The 21194-nt window shown below is 41.8% G+C and overlaps 1 protein-coding gene across 5 annotated transcripts in view; it reads left to right on the forward strand.

Annotated features, from left to right (window-relative positions):
• Positions 1–2701: 2701 nt before the first annotated feature.
• The window catches only part of Cdk15 (cyclin-dependent kinase 15), a 95637-nt gene continuing 77144 nt past the window's right edge, over positions 2702–21194 (forward strand). For 2 of the 5 annotated variants that reach the window (XR_373255.4, XM_006496048.4), the window contains exons 1-4: positions 2703–2939; positions 3657–3797; positions 4544–4638; positions 11445–11524. Coding sequence is in view for 4 of the 5 variants with exons in the window: in XM_006496048.4 (XP_006496111.1) it covers positions 2814–2939; positions 3657–3797; positions 4544–4638; positions 11445–11524 (442 nt within the window). In the remaining variant the exon portion in view is untranslated. Of the gene's footprint in view, positions 2940–3656; positions 3798–4543; positions 4639–11444; positions 11525–21194 lie in introns of all 5 variants that reach the window. The other 3 variants (XM_006496049.4, NM_001033373.3, NM_001356389.1) reach the window with 3 other exon arrangements.

Consider the following 21194-nt stretch of genomic DNA (forward strand, 5'->3'; position numbering starts at 1 on the left):
TAATCCTCTATTCAAGCATGTTTGTGAGTTAACTACACAATTCCTTCAGCTTACACAAATGCTGGCCATTTTGAATTTTTAAAACTTATTTGGTTTGGTGTGTCACCTGTACTTCTGGCAATTGGGAGGCTGAAGCCAGAGGCTTGCCACAAGTGCCAGACTTCTGAGGGCTACCTAGTGAGTTCCAGTCTAGCCTGGGCTACAGAATGAAATACTCTTCCACCCCTTCCCACACCCTAATCTAAAATTTATGAAATTATCTTAAAGCAGAACTTAGCTTATATTTCTTTCTTTCGTTTTTTTTAGTAAGGTCTTAATATGTAGTGCAGCCTGGCCTCAGACTCAGGATCCTTCTGTCTCACGTTCCTAAATGCCCAGATGATACATAGGTCTCTGTCACCACATCCAGCTAGGATGTAATTTGTCTATGACAAAATCCACCATCATCTTTGAGGAAAGAATCAACAAGTTGCATATGTCATGGTGTGCACATGGCCCTCAGAGGACAACTTGCCAAAGTTAGTCGGTTCCCTCTTCCCACCTTTAGGTTCCAATATGGAAAGTCAGGTCAGCAGTTTTGGTGCAGAGTCATCTACCCAATGGACCAGCTCACCAGATCTGAATGAGCGTTCCTGACAAATTTTATTACAATGAATACGTGAAAAATTATTATGATGAGAAAGAACTTCTCTCTCAGTTGTATGTCAGTCAAAAGTTTAGCTGCTTTTGAGGTGTAACTGATTTTATGCCTAGTCCCTATCCATTGTGCATCATTGGTCTCTTACTTTCTCTCTCTAAGTGTCTCAAACTTTATTTAGTAAATCCTTGAATGGACTTGCCTTAGATCGTATGTAGCAAATTGTTTCTCTTTTTGTCTTTGTTTTGACTCTGGAACCCAGACTGACCTCTAACTCATGGCAATCGTCTTGCTTGTTTCCCAAGTGCTGACAATGAAGGCATGGACCCTATACCTTGCTTGCTTGCTTGTAGCTATTTTGAAATAAAACTTAAAATATATGCTCAAGGTTAATGTCTTAGGGTTTCCATGGCTGTGAAGAAACACCGTGACCATCGCAACTCTTATAAAGGAAAACACTTAGCTGGGGCTGGCTTACAGTTTCAGAGGGTCAGTCCATTAGCATCAAGGCAAGAAGCATGGTGGTGATGTGCAGGCAGATATGGTGCAGGAGAAAGAGCTGAGAGTTCTACATTTTGATCCACAGGCAGCAGGAGACTACTGGGGCTAGCTTGAGCATATGAGACTTCAAAGACCACTTTTACAATGAAACACTTCCTCCAACAAAGGCACACCTACTCCAACAAAGCCACACCTCCTAATGCCTTCACTGCCTATGGGCCAAACATTCAAATGTATGAGTCTATGGGGGCCATTTCTATTCAAACCACTACAATTAGATCACATAAAAGTAAAGATTTAACGGAGGAAAGTTCAGAAGTTAACTATCCAGGGTACTGTTGTGATAACACATAGCCCCCTTTCTCATATTGTTGTGTATGTTATTGTGATTGACATATTATGATGGAAATAATATTATGCACCTCTCATAGAAAAAGAGTTCTATCTACAATCACAGACTACAAAGCAGTTTGATCCAGATTAGATTCCTAGAAATGCCAAGTACTAATATAGTATTTATAGACACTAAACATTAATTATACTGATATGAAAGGAAGGGAGGAATGGGGGAATGAGGAGATATGTGCATGTACACACACATCACACTCTCACACACACCACACTCTCACAAACTCTCACACAAACACTCACACATATACCAAACTCTCACACACACCACACTCACACACACCACACTCTCACACAGTTTCTGTTTCCTCTTTATTTGAAATTTGAAAAGAATCTCATTATGTAGTCCAGACTAGTCTTGAACTCATCACCCTGCTGTTTCAGTCTCCAAAGTACTGAGATTACAAGTGTGCCACTGGGGGTTGGGGAGATGGCTCAACAGTTAAGAGCACTGTCTGCTCTTCCAGAGGTCTTGGGTCCATCATACCCAGCTCAAACTCCGCTCTCCACCCTGACTCTCCACTATTTGTAGAGTATTAGCAACACAGGTAATCACTAGTGTTTGAAGGAATAGCTTTGCCCTGTCAGACTGAGATTGACTTTCGTTTGGAGGCAGAGAAGGAGTCAGAATCCTCAGCTCTCTTTCCATACCACCGTTCTGTGGTTCCTTTGACTCTAAAAGTTGGCTAGTTTGCAAACTCATTTTAATGTTGGAAAAACCAATCTGAGTCAGATGGCTCTCATCTGCAATCCCGGGACTGGAGAAGCTGAGGCAGGAGGATTACCTCCACTTGGAAACTAGCTGGGCTGCTGGGAGAGACTGCCTCAAAAGAAAAACAAGTTTGAAACCCAAGAGGCTTTCAGATGAAAGCAAGGGATAGAACACCCCTCAGCATGACCACTTTAGCCCCAGGGTAGGCCAATAAACACTAGGGTTATGCACATTCTGGGAAAGCGAGTGTATCCACAGAACTGACTTGTGGCTGGAGTGAGAGAGAGCTTACTCCAGTGTGCCCAGTTGTATTCTCTCGGGCAGAGCCTCCTTGTTTTTGAGTGTGCACACATGAGCGCTAGCTGCTGCGGTTCTGATGCATTCTTTGCACTGATGAGCTAAAACTGCTGAAGTCATGAGACTGCTCCAGGCAGAGCCCTCGTGTGAGTCACAGAGAAGCTCCTCTCTGCTGACCTCTGGCAGAGGGGGAGCAAATGAGAAGAGGCGGGTGGGAAGAGGTTCAAGGGCGGGTTTTCTCCTTGAACCTGGGCTAGTATGGGTCAAGAGCTGTGTGCAAAGAGGCTACAGCCAGGATGCAGTTGCTACCACCGTTCGGAGGGAGGGGAGGCGCACAGCTGTCAGAGAAGCCAGCCTGGAAGCACCGAGCCTGCTGTATTCGAGGTACTCGTATCCCGGGAGGAGCATCTTTCTTTATTAGTAAACCAAGCAATTCAGACAGACACTCCCTTTTGTAACAGAGTCTTATTCCTCTGCGGTAGGTCTAAACTCATAAAAAGAAAATTCTATTAAAGTCACAGAGGATTTATGGTTGTAGTTATCAAGTTTGGGGATGTACTTGTAAACCAGAAGAGGGGAATAAGCCTTGGGTTTGGCCGCTTTTGACTTGAAATAGAGAAAGTGGTTCTTCTCTGGACGTCTCTGAGCCACTAAATTGCAGGGCTGAACTGTAGAGGGCAAGCTGCCATACCGGTAGGTCCGCTGTGGATTCTCAGTTTCAGTAATTAGCTCGTGATTATTAGCAGTATCTTACTAAATTATTCTAAGGCATTACATTAAGTACCAAGGAAGGTGGGCAGGTACGGAGGAAACTGAGTTAAATGAAGAAATTGGGAGACACCCTTAAGGAGACTGGGTTAAACTGTGTAGGTGAAGGAAAAATTTAGTATTTCAGTAATTGGTACCATGGTTGTCTCTAAGAGATCTGACTTTCAGGAAACCTGCCTTTCAGGGGTGTGGGAAGCTTACAAACAATCAAACCAAAAACAAACAAACAAACAAACAAACCAAAAACAGGCAAATAAAACAAAGAAAAGGTTTTGCCAGCCATCACATTGTGACTTTGTACACATTTTGCTCCTGTACGTTCTTTTCCTCTAGCTAACAGAAGCATCCAGTTCCACGGCTTCATTTCACCCCAGGGGACTGGAGGCTGCCAGTGCCCAGAAGTTGAAGAGTAAAAGGCCCCGGAGTAACAGTGATTCTTTTCAGGAAGAGAATCTGAGGCAGGGGTTGCCATGGGTGAGTGAACTGCTGACAGGCATCAAGGAGAATTTCATGGGTGCCTGTCTAGGGAAGCTAGCCCTCACCTTCCAGGGATGCCTGTGTGGGCTTGCAAGTGCACTTACACATAGACAGATACACAGACATACACACACATGCACACACAGAGAGACAGTCACACAGACACACATGCACAGGCACATATACAGACACACACATACACATACACATACAAACATGCACACACACACACACACATGCACAAACAGGCATGCACACACAACACTCAGACATATACAGGTACACATGCAGACAGACACATACACATACAAACATGCACACATACACACACACATGCACAAACAGACATGCACACACAACACACAGACATACACAGGCACACATGCAGACAGACACATACACATACAAACATGCACACACACACATGCACAAACAGGTATACACACACAACACACAGACAGACATACACAGGCACACATGCAGACAGACAGACACTGACACAGAGACAGACACACATGGACATGGACACAGACATATACACAAACACATACACATAGACACACACGAACACATACATACATACAAACATGCACACAGATAGACAGACAGACAGAAAGACAGATACACACACACACACACACACACACACACACACTGCTATCTAATGTCCCTAGGGAAAATATAAGTCATATTTTTTATGTGTTCTTTCTGTCTTCCCACCTCTCACCCCACCCTTTGAACAGAAGAAGAGCCTCCCTTTTGGGGCAGCCTCATCTTACTTGAACTTGGAGAAGCTGGGTGAAGGTTCTTATGCCAAAGTTTACAAGGGCATCAGCAGGTAAGTGACTCATGAAGACTTTTGATGAGGGCATCTCCTATTGCATTACAAGGCCAACTGACAGCACACACATTCAGTCTTTGGGACTGAGGCAGGACATCTGGAACAAAAGGATGGTAGACATGGTAGAGCATTTGTTTTGTTTTGTATGGTTTTGGATTTTTAAAAAGATTTTATTTTATTTATATGAGTATATTGTTGCTGTCTTCAGACACACCAGAAGAGGGCATCGGACTCCATTACAGATAGTTGTGAGCCACCATGTGGTTGCTGGGAATTGAACTCAGGACCTCTGGAAGAGCAGTCAGTACTCTTATATGTTTGTCTTTTTAAAAAATATTTATTTATTTATTTATTTATTTACATGTAAGTATTTATTTGTTTGTTTGTTTGTTTATATGTAAGCACCCTGTAGCTGTCTTCAGACACTCCAGAAGAGGGCATCAGATTTCATTACAGATGGTTGTGAGCCACCGTGTGGTTGCTGGGATTTGAACTCAGGACCTTTACAAAAGCAGTCGGCATTCTTAACCACTGAGCCATGTTGCCAGCCCCAGCATGGTGATTTTAACAGCCTTGAGAAACAAAACAAACAAACAAACAAACTAACTAACTAAAAAAACAAAAACAAAACAACAAAAAACCAAACGGAACCAATAAAAACCTAGCTAAAATCAACCACTGAAGAAGGTAGACTTTCTCCACTGTTGACCCCCCAAACAATTACTACCTTGTGAGAAAGCAAGTTGGTTTCTTTAAGGCTTTTCTTATTCTTTCCTAAATCTTTAAACTGTGTTCTGCATTTGCAAAATATACCAAATGGTTGGAAAAAAAGAATGGTTATCTAAAACCCAAATGTACCTGGTTTGAAGGTGGGGTAGGGGCTTTCATCTACCTTGTAGTAAGGGTAGGAGAGTTGGAAAACCTTATCCCTTAGCTTACAGAAATCCAATAGAGAAAATAATGACTTAACAGTAGTCATATTTTAAAAGTGCAAGCACTATAAACCTAAATATTTTTGCTTATTTTAGAGTTTGCATATTTGTGATGTCTTTGTTAAAATAGGATTATCAGGGAAATACAATTTTAATTATATAGAACCAGGATTTGACTCACGACCATAGATTATCCCGGAAACTAAGAATATAATATATTGCTTTCAAGAAACTCAGTTTAGTAATAGAATGAAAAATTCCCTCAGAAGTGCTTCCCAGCCTGAATTGAAATTTTCAAATCCGAGTAAAAATCCAGGTGAAGCTCTGAATGCCTTAACCCAAGGGCTGCGAGGACAGGAAGGAGCGAAGACAGGACAATCCGCGGAGCTTGCTAGTCACTAGGCTAGCCCCAGGTTCAGCGAGAGACCTTGTCACAAAAGAACAATGTATGTATTATGCATACAACAAAAGAATGGCATATTTCCACTATGTTTAATATACTACAAAAGGATTATATACTTACATATTATAATAGCCTAGATAAAAATAAAAACTGGCCTTAAATATCCATTAAAGCAAGGCAAGGTAAATATTTACCATACTATGAACCAATATAGGAAGAGGCTGGATACTGAAGAAGGAGGTGGGGAGTGGTGTCTTCAGGACAACGTGCACCCCATGGTCTTGTTTGGGAAAACAATCAAACAAACCACTCAGTAATTCTGCAGATTGAGACGTGCACAGGGAAGTATGAGCGCAAAAGGTTTATCTTTAGTGGTTGAAACTGGAGGCTACCACGAAAACAGAACATGCATGATTTAAAAGCACATTTTAAAGTACCATAAAGAGCCAGGTATGGTGGCATATCAGGAGGTCACCGCAGGTATATTGAAGGCTAACTGGGGCAGGGTAAGACCTTGTCTCAAAAGAAAACCAACAACAACAACAACGAAAACCCCAAAACTATCATAGATGTAAAGCCACTGCAAAAAGAAGGGGACTGAAGATGATTAACTCTTTTTGATTGTAACATGCTCTTTCTAAAGAGGCTATGATCATCACCTAAGAGATTATTAGACCTAGCAACACATAGCATTCCTGTGATCAGTATACGAAGTCAAAACAAGTTGCTTATGTATTAGAAATAACTATTTAGAAAGTATTGTAGAGAAAGTTATTCTCACAGAAGCAACAAAAATCTGACTGTCAGTATTAAAATAAGCGGGATTTCTAAATGGGTCCTGTGGTCCACGACAGCCTGAAGTCAGACAGTTTGCTGTAATTAAACACCTTTGCTGTGTGCTGCTGTATCCACTGTGCTCCATGCCAGGCTTGATGAGTACTTTGGAGTGTGGGAGGAACACAAGGCGATAACCAAACTAGTAAAATAGTGGCTCAGAGGGGGACGGGTGCTGTGGAAAGAAACAGAATGGGCAGGTCCGGAGGGCAGTGGGGGTAATTACAGTTTTAAATGGAGAGGCGAGAAGAGGGCTCACTGAGAAAGGAATATTTGAACAGGGCATCTGAGGGAGGTGAAGAGAAGCTAGACGCAGGGACAAGGAGGACAACTCTGTGCAGTGTAGAAACAAGTTAAAAACAAAACAAAAATAAAAACCCTAAAACTTCCCTTGTCAGAACCAAAGAACCAGCCCCAGTGCTGGGGAGCTGGAAGAAGGGAAGGGCAGGGGAGGTGCAGCTAGGATGTGTGTGCTGCAGTGGATTCCAAGGGGTTTGCAAAGTCAGGGCAGTTGGAAGCTACTATCTAAGGATGTCAGTGCTTCTCTGACTTCAGGTTTTCATGTTACTAAACAGAGGTGCCCCTTGAAATACTTACAGAAGAGGTGTAGGATGCAAGGACCAGCCTTGGCTTAGAGAGGGGTTCTGAGGATGGGGCGTCTGAGAGCTGCAGAAAACAAATGACAAAGTCAAATCGTGGATCAAGCTGGCAGCCTGTGCTCTGCTCCAGACAGCTTTCCAGCCTGCTTTCTCTCTGGTCTGCTGTCTCTGGACATCTCCAGACAGCTCTCTCTAGTTTCTTCTCAAGACAGTTCTCCAAGCAGTTCTACCTTGCTATTCTAAAACATTCACTGGATAGCTCCTCTCCTCTAGATCATAAGCCCAGTCTTTTATTTGACATATCAATCCAGCCATTTACACCAGGCTTCCTTTTGATTATCCTATGAAGCATCCTGTGATCCCCCCCCCCTCCAGCCCCTTAATTCTTAGGAGACAGCAAGCACACATTTTCTTTTTAACATTGCAAAAGAATTCAGAGATCTGCCTGCCTCTGTTTAGCACAGACAATAAGATAGCTGGGTGGGACCCCATCTTGAAATGACCATTTCTACCACACCTGAGTGTAACCCTGCTCTGTCCCAGGCCAACCCTGAATCCAGGAATCTGCCTTTGTAAGCATAAAGGGAAAATCTTAGCTGGTTGGGATCTCCTGTGGTCACCACTCCCTAAGTCTCTTTTTCTCCTTTCCTAGTATATGAGTGCTCTATCTGCACGGACACCTGCATGCCAGAGGAGAACATCAGATTCCATTATAGATGGTTGTGAGCCACCAAGTGGTTGCTGGAAATTGAACTCGGGACCTCCGGAAGAGCAGCCAGTGCTCTTGACTGCTGAGCCATCTCTCCAGACCCCATAAATTTTTTTTTTTTTAGTTCAAAATTTGAAAGACAAGTGAGACTTTTGTGAGGGCAAAAGCTGGGTAAAATGTTCCCGTAAAAAGGAGAAATAGGGGTGAGATAAATAGAGAAGACTGGGAAATGCAGTTCCAAAAGTAGTGAAGTTAAAATTAAAATATGATACCCACAGAGAGCAAACTGTGAAGGGAAAGCCAATCTAAGCCCACACTCAGGAGAGGTTTGGCAAAGCTGCATGGGTATCAATGGAAGAGCTTCCAAGGGGCAAACCTGCCAAAACCAGGGCACATAATTAAGTGGTATTGAGTTATAACCCAAATAATAAAATATCTATGAGTTTCTGCAGCTACAAATGAATGGCTCAATACATTAATAAAGAAGAGAGAAGAAATAAATCTCCCATGCAAAAGAACTCCAGGTACCTTACGTGGATCCACTGTCTCAGAAGTGGATCTCAGTGGATCCGTGCCCAAAGTGCGGGTTACACCTAGTGAATTTGATCCTGATGTAGGTGTGGCGAATAGTCGATTCACAATGGACATTCAACAAGTGCTACCTCAGACAAGCAGTTAAAAAGTCAACATCAAGAATTTCAAGTCATGATAGAATATGGTCAAGATGCTCTGAGCCTTCCCCCACACTCAGAATTCCAGTTTAGTCTTAAAAGAAACATCAATGAGAAATGAGTGTCATTGGGGTGCATGATGTGAAATGCCCAAATAATCAAAAACATTTTTATGGAAGAACAAGAGAAAAATCAAGAAAAAAAAAAAAAACTCTGAGAGGGGCATCCTTTAAAGTTCTTAACCTGCACTTTTCAAAACCATCCAGGTGATCAAATCCTGAGAAAATGTGACAAACTGCACAGCCAAGAGGGGCCTAGCAAGATTCAACAACTAAATGTAGTCCTGAATAGAATCTGGACAGAAACAAGGACATGAAGTCAAAGTTAAAGTTAAAGTCCTGGCTGGAGAGATGGCTCAATGGTTTAGAGCACTGACTGTTCTTCCAGAGGTCCTGAGCTCAATTCCCAGCAACCACATGGTGGCTCACAACCATCTGTAATGAGATCTGATGCCCTCTTTTGATGTGTCTATCTGATGACAGCTACAGTGTACTCATATACATAAAGTAAATAATTTTTTTTTAAAAAGAAGAATCCATTGGATTAAATTGTTTAAAAAAAGTTTTAAAAATCCTAATGAATTATGGCCTTTAATAATAATGTATCAATATTGGTTCATTAATTATCATTAGTGTACACTCTTTTAGTTTAGGTTTTGTTGTTTTGCTTTGCCTTGTGATACGGACTCATGCTGTTCAGGCCAGATGAACTTCCTGTGTAGCTGAGGATGACCTTGAACTCCTTGGCCTCTTGCCTCCATCTCCCAACTGCCAGAAGTATAGGTGTGGGTGGCCATGCCCAGTTTGGTTCATTAACTAACAACTATACCTTCCTAAGTAGGAGTCGAAGGTCAAAGAAACAGCAAGGATATGGGAACTTTCTATACTGTCTTCTAAATTTTTCTAAAATTCTAAGCGTGCTCTTTAAAAATGAAGTTTAAAATGATAGAGCTGAGAATGTAGCTCAGTAGTACAGAGCTCTTTAGGAAGCAATGTGGGCCTGGGTTCACTTTAATAAAGACACGTGCAGTGCCTACCCTATGACTTGGCAATTCCATATCTACCTCAAGGTAACAATGGGAGCTATGGGAAAATCTTTAACTGCAGAAATGATCACCATGGTTTTTCCTTGAGACAGTCTCATGCTAGCCCAAGTTGGTCAGGAACACATCATGTAGCCCAGGCTGACCTTGTGGCACCCTTCCTCCCACCTTAGTCACTCAAGGGCTAGAGTTACAACAGGAGCCACCATGCCCAGCACAGTATTCTTAAAATAACCCAAACTGCAATTTATAAGAATTTGGAATTGGCAGAACACATTGTAATGTATTTGTATGATAAGATACTATAACATTATTGAAGACCACATTTTGTAAGAGGAAATGATAAAACCAGGCACTCGGCTTATTCCTGTAACCCTGGCACTTGAAAAACTGAGACAAGAGTATTGTTACGAATTCAAAGCCAGCTGGCCTGTTAAAAAAAATACCATGCATGATAAAAGAAAACATGGAACAGAGAGAGCAGGCCTTGCTGTATGTATCTCACAGTATTAGGAACACCATGGTAGTAAAGAACTTGCACAAAATCTTCTGGGACAAATAAGTGGAGAGTAGGAGGATGGAAGGAGAGGGAAGGGGGGATCTAGGCAAATCGGAGGGTGTTTTGGATGGTACGATAAAGAAGACACTGGCTGTTAACAGACTCATCCAGGAGAATTGAAAGTTGGAGGCCAGCCTGAGCTATATTGCAAGACCCTGTCTCAACAGGACAAAAACTTGCATCTCCCCACCCTCTGCAAAAACAAAAATAAACAACAGAAAGAAAGAGAGGAAGAAAGGAAGAAAGAAAGAAAGAAAGAAAGAAAGAAAGAAAGAAAGAAAGAGAAGGAAAGAAAGAAAGAAAGAAAGAAAGAAAGAGAAGGAAAGAGAGAAAGAAAGAAAGAAAGAAAGGAAGGAAGGAAGGAAGGAAGGAAGAAAGAGAGAGAGAGAGAGAGAGAGAGAGAGAGAAAGAAAGAAAGAAAGAAAGAAAGAAAGAAAGAAAGAAAGAAAAAGAAAAGAGAGAAAAGAAAGGAAGAAAGAAGAGAAAAGAGAATGTGGCTGTTATCTGACATGAAATGTGGAGATTCTCTGAGGTCTGAAAACTAAATGAAGTGTTGACTCTCACTTTCAGATGATATCCCCAGCTACTCTACCGAGAGTAGACAGAGGTACAAGTGTTCAAGCAAGGGGACAGTATGAAGCCACAGCCAAAGTTAGGTGACACACAAGGCTGGCTTAAGTGCACCAGAGGGATCAGAAGGTTTTATGAAGGAGATGGTCTCTCTGTGCCTCTCTGCTTTCTCTGGATGGTCTATAAGGAAAATATAACACCTTAGCAAAGAGAAGGATGTTTCAAAATACATATGTAATATGTTTTATATATAATGAGTTTTGTGTTTTGAGAAAATTCTAGGTTTAAATACTAGGAGACATTGTAAAGGAAAGGGTTTTTTTTTTTGGTGCTTTTGTTTGTTTGTTTTTAATAGACTCTCCGATGTAAGCTGTTGCTTTGAGTCATCTCAGTGAGTGTGTGTGTCTGCCCCACCCCTTTCTAGGATAAATGGACAACTAGTAGCTCTCAAGGTCATCAGCATGAATGCAGAGGAGGGAGTCCCTTTCACAGCCATCCGGGAAGGTAAGGACAGGAAAGCATGGACCCCAGAGAGTGTTCTGATTATTCACTCTATCCACTCAGGGTGTGGTCTCTGGTATCTCCAGAAGTGATAACTATAATTTCAAAGTTTGATTTTTGTTGCCAGTTTCCCAAGATTATTTACAGTATTATTTTATTATTTGTTTTTGAAGATAGAGCTCAAAACTGCTGTCCATATTATGATTTCTATGCGCACTTACTAAATGTTTTCCATATGTTTGGATTCATGCTAAAACCATGTCTATACAATTCAGAAACTCATTTAAAAGAGAAGTGTAATAGCATATTAATTCTTGGTGGGGATTTCCCTAATCATAGCTTGTTTTCTTGTCTCTGTTTTTCCTGCAATGCTTAGGGATTGAGCCAAGGGTCCAACACACAAACTTTTTTTTTTTTTTGGAGACAGGATCTCACTAAGTTTCCCAGGCAGGTCTTGAACTTTCAACCCTTCTGCTTTAGCCTCCTGAATAGAAGGCACATTCTTTAAGCATTTTCTTTCTCCCTCGGGGGCTGTCTCATTAATTTACTTTTTTTTTATGAGATAGGGGTTCAATAATTTGCCTAAGCTGGCCTCACATCTAGTCCTCTTGCCTCAGCCTCCTAAGAGCTGGAGGACAGGGGTGCCTCACCAAACCTAGCTTCCTGTTGTTTCTGTGCATCCTGGGCAGCATAGTAAGGTAGTAAGTAGATTGAAGATTGCATCATCTGGCTGCTAGGTACCACTGCAGTGCGGTGATATTGGGTCAATTGTTTATCTAAGATTGAGTTGTTCAGTTGGGTGGGCATACCTTTAGTCCCAGCACTTGGGAGGCAGAGGGAGGCTGATCTCCATGAATTTGAGGCCAGCCTGGTCTACAGACTAGTTCTAGGATAGCCAGAGCTGCACAGAGAAACCCAGTGTCATTTAAAAAAAAAAGTGGCTGATAATAAGGTAAGAGCTGTTAAGAAGATCAAATGAGAGTACATAACAGTCTCTTTTCAGGGTTCAATGAATAGTTACTGCTATTATTTTGTTCTCGATTATTATTTTATTTTATTATTTTTGGGTCATATTTTGCTGACCAGTGAGACGATTTATACCACAGTGTTTAACACTAATATCTTATAGATTTAAAACTAATATAGCAAAATTAAAGAATACAATTTATCAACATTTTACTTGAGGCTTGCTTGCTTGCTTGCCTGCTTGTATGAGATAGTGTCTCCAGAGAGCCCAGACTGGCCCCAACTCATTGTGTAAACCAGGATGTTCTTTTGTTTTGTTTTGTTTTGCTTTAGATATTTTCTTCATTTACATTTCGAACTCTACCCTGAAAGTTCCCTATACCCTCCCCCGCCCCCCGCCCTGCTCCCCAACCCACCCACTCCTGCTTCCTGGCTCTGGCATTCTCCTGTACTGGGGCATATACTCTTCACAAGACCAAGGGCCTCTCCTCCCATTGATGGCCGACTAGGCCACCCTCTGCTACATATGCAAGTAGAGACACAGCTCTGGGGAATACTGGTTAGTTCATATTGTTGTTCCTCCTATAAGGTTGCAGACCCCTTTAGCTCCTTGGGTACTTTCTCTAGCTCCTTCATTAGGGGCCCTGTGTTCCATCCAATAGATGATTGTGAACATCCACTCTGTATTTGCCAGGCACAGGCATAGCCTCACAAGAGATAGCTATATCAGGGTCCTGCCAGTAAAATCTTTCTGGCATATGCAATAGTGTCTGGGTTTGATGCTTGTATATGGAATGGATCCCTAGGTGGGGCAGTCTCTGGATGGTCCTTCCTTCTGTCTCAGCTCTGAACTTTGTCTCTGTAACTCTTTCCATGGGTATTTTGCTCTCCACTCTAAGAAGAAATGAAGTATCCACACTTTGGTCTTCCTTCTTGAGTTTCATGTGTTTTGCAAATTATATCTTGGGTATTCTAAGTTTCTGGGCTAATATTCGCTTATCAATGAGTACATATCATGTGTTCTTTTGTGATTGGGTTACCTCACTCAGGATGATATCCTCCAGATCCATCCATTTGCCTAAGAATTTCATAAATTCATTGTTTTTAATTGCTGAGTAGTACTCCACTGTGTAAATGTACCACATTTTCTGTATCCATTCCTCCGTTGAGGAACATCTGGGTTCTTTCCAGCTTCTGGCTATTATAAATAAGGCTGCTATGAACATAATGGAGCATATGTCCTTATTACAAGTTGGAACATATTCTGGGTATATGCCCAGGAGAGGTATTGCTGGATCTTCTGGTAGTACTATGTCCAATTTTCTGAGGAACCACCAGACTGATTTCCAGGGTGGTTGTACCAGCTTGCAATCCCACCAACAATGGAGAGTGTTCCTCTTTCTCCACATCCTCTCCAGCATCTGCTCTCACCTAAATTTTTGATCTTAGCCATTCTGACTGGTGTGAGGTAGAATCTCAGGGTTGTTTTGATTTGCATTTCCCTGATGATTAAGGTTGTTGAACATTTTTTTCAGGTGCTTCTCAGCCATTTGGTATTCCTCAGTTGAGAATTCTTTGTTTAGCTCTGTACCCCATTTTTAAATAGGGTTATTTGATTTTCTGGAGTCCATCTTGAGTTCTTTATATATATAGAATATTAGTCCCCTATCTGATTTAGGATTGGTAAAGATCCTTTCCCAATTTGTTGGTGGCCTTTTTGTCTTAATTGACAGTGTCTTTTTTCTTACAGAAGCTTTGTAATTTTATGAGGTCCCATTTGTCAATTCTTGATCTTATAGCACAAGCCATTGCTCTTCTATTCAGAAAATTTTCCCCTGTGCCCATATCTTTGAGGCTTTTTACCACTTTCTCCTCTATAAGTTTCAGTGTCTCTTGTTTTTTGTGGAGTTCCTTGATCCACCTAGACTTGAGCTTTGTACAAGGAGATAAGAATGGATCAATTCGCATTCTTCTACATGATAACCGCTAGTTGTGCCAGCACCATTTGTTGAAAATGCTGTCTTTTTTCCACTAGATGGTTTTAGCTCCCTTGTCAAAGATCAAGTGACCAGAGGTGTGTGGGTTCATTTCTGGGTCTTCAATTCTATTCCATTGAGCTACCTGTCTGTCGCTGTACCAGTACCACACAGTTTTTATCACAATTGCTCTGTAGTACAGCTTGAGGTCAGGCATGGTGATTCCACCAGAGGTTCTAAACCAGGATGTTCTTGAACTCTTGCTCTCCCTGCCGATCCCTCCCAAGGGCTATGATTATAGCTGCAGCACCACACTCAGTTATACACTCCCTGCTGGGAGTCAGATCCAAGGCCTCGAGCTTGCAAGGACTTTTGTTACTTTTCTGGTGTGGTGATTAAAATACCCCGACAAAAGTTGACTTAAGGAAGAAAAAGAGTTTATCTGGTCCACAGTTCCAAAAAGATAAGAGTCCATCGCAGCAGGGGGTTGGGATAGGCAGAGCAGCAAACAGCAGCTTTGGCAGCAGGAGCAGGAAGCTAAAAGATGGCACCTTCAACCACGTGCACAAACAGGAAGTGAGCGATGCTTTGCGCTCTTAAAACCGAGCCTGCAGCGAGAGAGTTCCTCCAGCAAAACTGCTCTGCCCCCAAATAATTACACCCACTGGAAACCAAATATTCAAATGCCAATGCCTATGGGGTATACTTCTCTTTCAAACCACAACACTAGGCAAGCACTCTTAGCAACTGAACTAAATCCCCACCCCACGAGAGCCGTTTGAATGATGGGATTATTCGTCTCTGGAAAAAAAAAAAAAAAAAAAACCTCAAAGATATGACTCTTCCTCAGCCTTCCTTTCTTAGCTATTTATCTTCCCTTCTTTCCTGAGTATACACTATATGCGAAAGGATAGTGCTGAATGTTTGAGAAATGCGCAGAGAACGCCCCATTCTTTATTCGGTGTTTTCAGCCTTAACAGAGCAGACAATCCAGATATTAAGTGTATAGAGGCTGTTGCAAACAGAATGAGTCAGACTTGCTGTGGCTAATGGAGGCAGGTTTTAGAGTGAACTTAGAAGACTGGGTTATCCAAGCAGGCTTTACAAAACAATTCTGAAAATGAGTTTATAATTCAATTTGATGCCATTTTCAAAAGTCTTGGAAGCCCCTGGGAAACATTTTACATTTAAGTCGAAAGGCCAAAGGCTATCAGTGTAAGTGGGGGCTCGTCCTGGTGGGATCAGGTGCAATCTAGGGGAACACATGGTTTTAAGCATTTAAACAAGATGGAAGCTGCACTCACTAGTGTACTTATTAGTGGTCCAAATGAGACAGAGTATTTCTGAACACACACACACACACACACACACACACACGTGTTCGAGTCACCAGACTAGAAGAGGCTCTCTGGGCGCGGGCTCCCCTAGTTCTCTGGGCATCAGCTTTTGTGAGCCTGAGTTCACTGACGGCTCGCACTGGGCTTTGCTGCTATTTTCCACAGAGCTACGTTCTCCAACTCCGCATCTGGCAGTCACAGTGAAACGTGTTTTGCAGCAGGTTTTGCTAACAGATGTTCTCTGCCGACTCAAAGCCCCCGGGTGTGTGTTGTTCTATATGCACGGCCATTCTCGCATTTCGTGTCCGCTGAGCGCTGCCTCTCACACAGATGTTCACAATTACAGTTAGCATTCTTGTATGGACTTCCTCGGTTTGTTTTATGGGACTGGCCCTTATTGAAAGCTTTGCTTGTATGATATGAAAAAAACCACAAAAGGATTTTGACACATCGGAGGTGGTTCGACTTCCAGTTTCCAACAATGACTGCTTCTTTTTCCTCCTGGGTAAAAAGCTTGCAGCCTTGAAAGCAAGGCCTCACTTAAGAACTTTGGCACGGGCTCATTTTTCCCTGGTTAAGATCTGGATGCCCAGGAGACCAGAGAGTCAGAGGTTAAATGGGAAGGGCTGGGAAGCAAGATAAGAACAGCTGGAGTTCATTAGTTAAAATCCAGGGTCATTAGCTAAAAAGGCAACCAAAAGCCATGCTCAGGGAAACTCAGAGTAAGACAGCCTTGAAGCAGGAATTCTTTCCCTGAGAAATCTGCTTGCTCTGAGGGTGTGGCAGCCCAGAGTTTAGAGAGTGGGATTCTGCTATGTGGACAGTCTCTCCAGGTAGAATGCATGTTTGTTTTCACATGATCTTCATCTATCATATCATGAAATTAACAAAAGTCTGAGCAACAACACTACGGGAAACTCTTACGGAGCGAGCATTCATGCACCCTTGAACACCTCTAGAGGAATAATATCGTATGGCCAAACTTTCAAACAATTATCTGATTCAAGCCAACACTCAGAACTTTGTGTGCATTCACACTGCAATGTGTGCTGGGTGTCTGAGATGGCCAGGCACTTTAAATATGACTACTAGATATGCAACAGCACACAGATCCCTGTTTCTCCCTGATACTGAGGGTCAAAGCCAAGGCCAAACACAGGCTATTTGCTGGCCCTCTTTTTCATTTTTTATTTTGAGACAGGGTCCCACTGAGTTGTCCAGGCTGGCCTTGAACTCACTTGTAGCCCAGGCTGTCTTTGATCTCGCCACCTTCCTGCCTTGGTCTCCTGAGGTAGGTGGAATTACAGGCCCAGGCTATTAGTATCCTGTCCTTTTGCTAATTAAAAGATGTAAGAGCTGGATATGATGATACAAACTTGTCATCTCAGCACTCAGGAGGCAGAGGCAGGAGGATCACTCCAAGTTCAAGGCCAGCATAGTCTGCATAGCCACTTCTAGGCAAACCAGGGCTACATGGTGAGTCCCTGCATCAAACAAGGCAAAATGGAAAAAAAAAGATAAAAAGATCAGAGATTTTTGTAACAATTTAAGAGAGTCCTTTATTATTGACTTAGAATCACATTTCAAATGTTTATTTTTATAATTGGGAGAAAATATTTTGAGTAAATTGATTTTTTTATGGATTTTATATGAATGTACCTTAGTTTCATTGAATTCTATATTGACATTCTAGGAATGGACCTTAAATACCTTTCTTAAAAAACAGCCAGCTTTTGGTTTGAACCTAGGACCTTCATCTTGTTTACTCTGTTTCCTTAAGAGAGCCAGGCTTATGACAGGCCTCCCCCCACCACAGTCTCTGTTAACCCTTTATACCAACCCCTGGAAGTACAAAGTGGTGGTGTTGTAGAAATGAAGGGGCCCGAGCCTCAGAGAGGCTGAGTGACTTGTCTGAGGTCACAAATCTAGTCAGCGTGTTTGGGTATGACTCAAGTCTGTTATATTTAAATTCTCCTTGCTCTGCAACATAAAACTGCAAAGGCTTGCGATGTTGAAGCATCTCCTTCAGCAAGAGTAAAAGTGGGAACTAGAAAGCGGCTCTCTGGTGCTCTCTGTGTAAAAATGGGGGCAAACTCAGAAGTAACTCTCCAGGAAAGAGTGTGATCGTGTGTGTGTGTGTGTGTGTGTGTGTGTGTGTGTGTGTGTGTGCGCGCGCACACCGTGCTCAATAGCTCAAACTCTCATCCTACAGAACCCTTAATGGCGGCATTTAAATGAGAAACAGTTGCCTCCGGAAGTCCTTTTGAGATCACTCACTGTAAAGTAATTACTCCTAATCCATTTGTGAGAAAATTCACTAAAAAGAGGTTCAGGAACCTTGCTGGGGTCATCCAATAAGATCAACAAAGAGTCTGATTAATATCTCAAGTCAGCTATTAGCACAGATGGAAGAGGGCAGGCCCGGCTGACAGGAGTCTGATTACATCAAGGATATAACATATTCAGCTCGTACTTACAGTCCTGTGAGAAATAACCCCAGGGTAAGGGCATATGAGAGGGATTTTTTTAATTTAAAATTATGATCATTATTGTTATTATTATTAATGTATGTGTGTGTGTGTCTGTGTGTGCACACATATGCACATAGACATAAGCTGTGCCACCTTGCCTATGTGGAGGTCAAAAGACAACCATGTACAGTCAATTCTCTTTGCCAGTCTTTATGTGGAGTCCAGGGCTAGAACTCACCAGACTCGTGTGGCAAGCATCCTTGTCCACCGAGCTATCTCACCGGCCTTTAAAGAGTTATATTAGCACATATCGATTGTACATAATATGGGTTTTATGGTGGCAGTTTCGTTCTAATATCTATTTCGGTCATAGAAATTCACCCCATCAGTATTTCTCTACTACCTCCATTTTCGTGTCATTTTGAGGGGAGTGAACAAATGAGTTAATTAAGGTCACTTACAGGAATATGAACAAATTAGCAGTGACTATAGCAGGGAACAGATACCTTTGTCCCTTAGCAACTGTTAATTACTTGTAGCTCCTCAGGGAGGTATGGGGACTTGTGAGCGCCTCTCCTCCACAATGGGATGTTGGTAGGCCCAGTGTCTTGCAGGCTGTCATAGTGACTGAGAGTTTCATGGCAATGGCTGTGTCATCCCCTGAAGATACCGTTCCACAACACTTCCAGCTTTTACAGTATTTCCATTCTTTCATGTTCTCTGGGCCTTTGAGAGGCTAATGCAGATGTTTTATTTAAGGATGAACATTCAGTAGGCATTTATTCTTAGCACTTTGACCAGTTATAAGTCTCTTCAGTAACTATTGCCCAGCAAACGCACAAAAAGAGAAGTGTCCCTGATCAAAGCTGCCAGCACTATTAATCTATGGACATAAACAGAAATATTCAAAGGCAATTTAACAGGCATGTTGTCAGCATGCATGTTCACTTAGCAAAACAACAGTAGCTTTCCTCCTAGGACCTAGGACCTGAGACACAGACTTCTGATGGGGTTTATAATACCAGTTATGAATTCCTTTCTTTGGAGCAGGCTTCAAATTTCAGCATGAAGTGGTTGGATACGCGCCTCTCCACCCCCTCCCCCAAAGGGACATCACTGTCACACCAGAGGACACAATGTGATGGGGGTTTAACTTCCAAAGAAATCAGAACTACTCATTTGCCTTTACCAAGCATTTCTCCAGGTCATACTGTTTCTTGGGATTCATAACTTGACTCCTTATCTTGGTTTGTGGCTCTTCAGCCAGAGAAAATGTAACATACGGAATTGTACATCTTTTGTTGTTCAGTGTCTAATGGAGTTGGGATGGACTCCATTATTGACTCCTGCATAGACTCATTAGAAGTGGCCTAGTCTTTATTGATTCACAAACATTTATTGAGCACCACATGCCAGGCTTGGGTTGGTGCTGGAAATGCAAAGTCAGGAGGTGGGGTGGGTCAATCTGTGTCTTTAAGCAGCCCATAGACTTGAGAAAGCTTCAGTTATCGGGGTTACCAGGATATACAGATATACTCTAGGACTTTGGGAGACAGACTTGCTTTATCTGTGACTATTATGTTTCACATCCTTTGCTAAATTAAATAGAACAGTATAGAGTAACATCAAAATACCATGAACTACTGTGCTGGCAAAAATCAATTTTCCTAAAAATCATTCTGCAGATCATAATGAAAAAGAGAAAACCAATAAGTTAAATATTGTATGAAATTGCGAGATATTTCCCTGAATTATTAAATATCTCACATATTATATCTAAATGTGATATGTTTTAATATATTAGTTAGTATTTCATTAATTACATAATAAGTATAACTAATATTAAATGTCACATTTAATAATATTTAATATATTAACAAATTAAAGTACATTATATTATAGCTAAATATATTAGCTATCTTTTATGTTGACTAAAGATCAACACTGACCATTTTGCTTTGGAATGTTTTATCATCTTTCTTTATTTTCTGGTGTTTTTATGATTAAACCAAATGAATGTATGTGAAATTCTTATAGCAATGGCTGGTATCTTAAATAGCCTAGGAGTGCTAGCTGTTGTCATTGTTACTATCCTCATAGTCACCTTATTTTAGGAGCAGGATACAGCTCAGTGGAAGACACCCTCAAGGCTCTAGGATTATCCGAACATGTAACCCCATTGTGACTCATCTACACCCCCAATTTATCTCTATGTCTTTTCTTTGAAGAAAACAAAAGTAAGTACTCTGACATACAGGACATTTGTTTGGCTTATTTTGAGACAAGGTCTCATGTAGCCTAGACTGGCCTTGACCTTACTGCGCAGCTGAGGATGACCTTAAACTCCCACTCTTCCTACCTAGATACATCTCAGAGGTGCTGGGATTATAAGCACGAGTCACCACATCCATATGACTTGATAGGTGTGAATATGAAAACAGCCTTCCCAGAATCCTCATGCTGGTTTTAGTATCTTTCCTCTTTCCCAGTTGACTTTTGTAACCTTAATCTTCAGATCAGATCCCGTATCCTTCCCTGGTGACCAGAGAGTCCTCAAAAGTAGAAGAAAGAAAGGCCTTTTCTCCCTGAGTTTCCTTCTTATACATACCTGGATGCTAGGGCACACTAGACCCTCTGGTGTGTGGACCCAACCAGGTACCAGTAATTCCATGAGCTAAAGACTTAAACCATTACCTGCTTTTCATGCAAATCCCCTACTTACTAGGTAAAATTCCATTTCTATATGGATTTTCAGTATCCTTGTGTGTTGGCAAAGCAATGGTAAACATGAGCAGGAGATAGAACAGTTTGTGATCTAGGTGGGGAAGGTGCCTAAGAGGAGCAAGGAGCCAAAGTGTCTTCAACAGAAACATTAACACTGACTCAACACATGTGAATGATGCTGTGGGAGACATGAGCATAA

This window comes from Mus musculus, chromosome 1, assembly GCF_000001635.26.
Source record: "Mus musculus strain C57BL/6J chromosome 1, GRCm38.p6 C57BL/6J".
In the NCBI taxonomy this organism is placed as follows: Eukaryota; Metazoa; Chordata; class Mammalia; order Rodentia; family Muridae; genus Mus; species Mus musculus.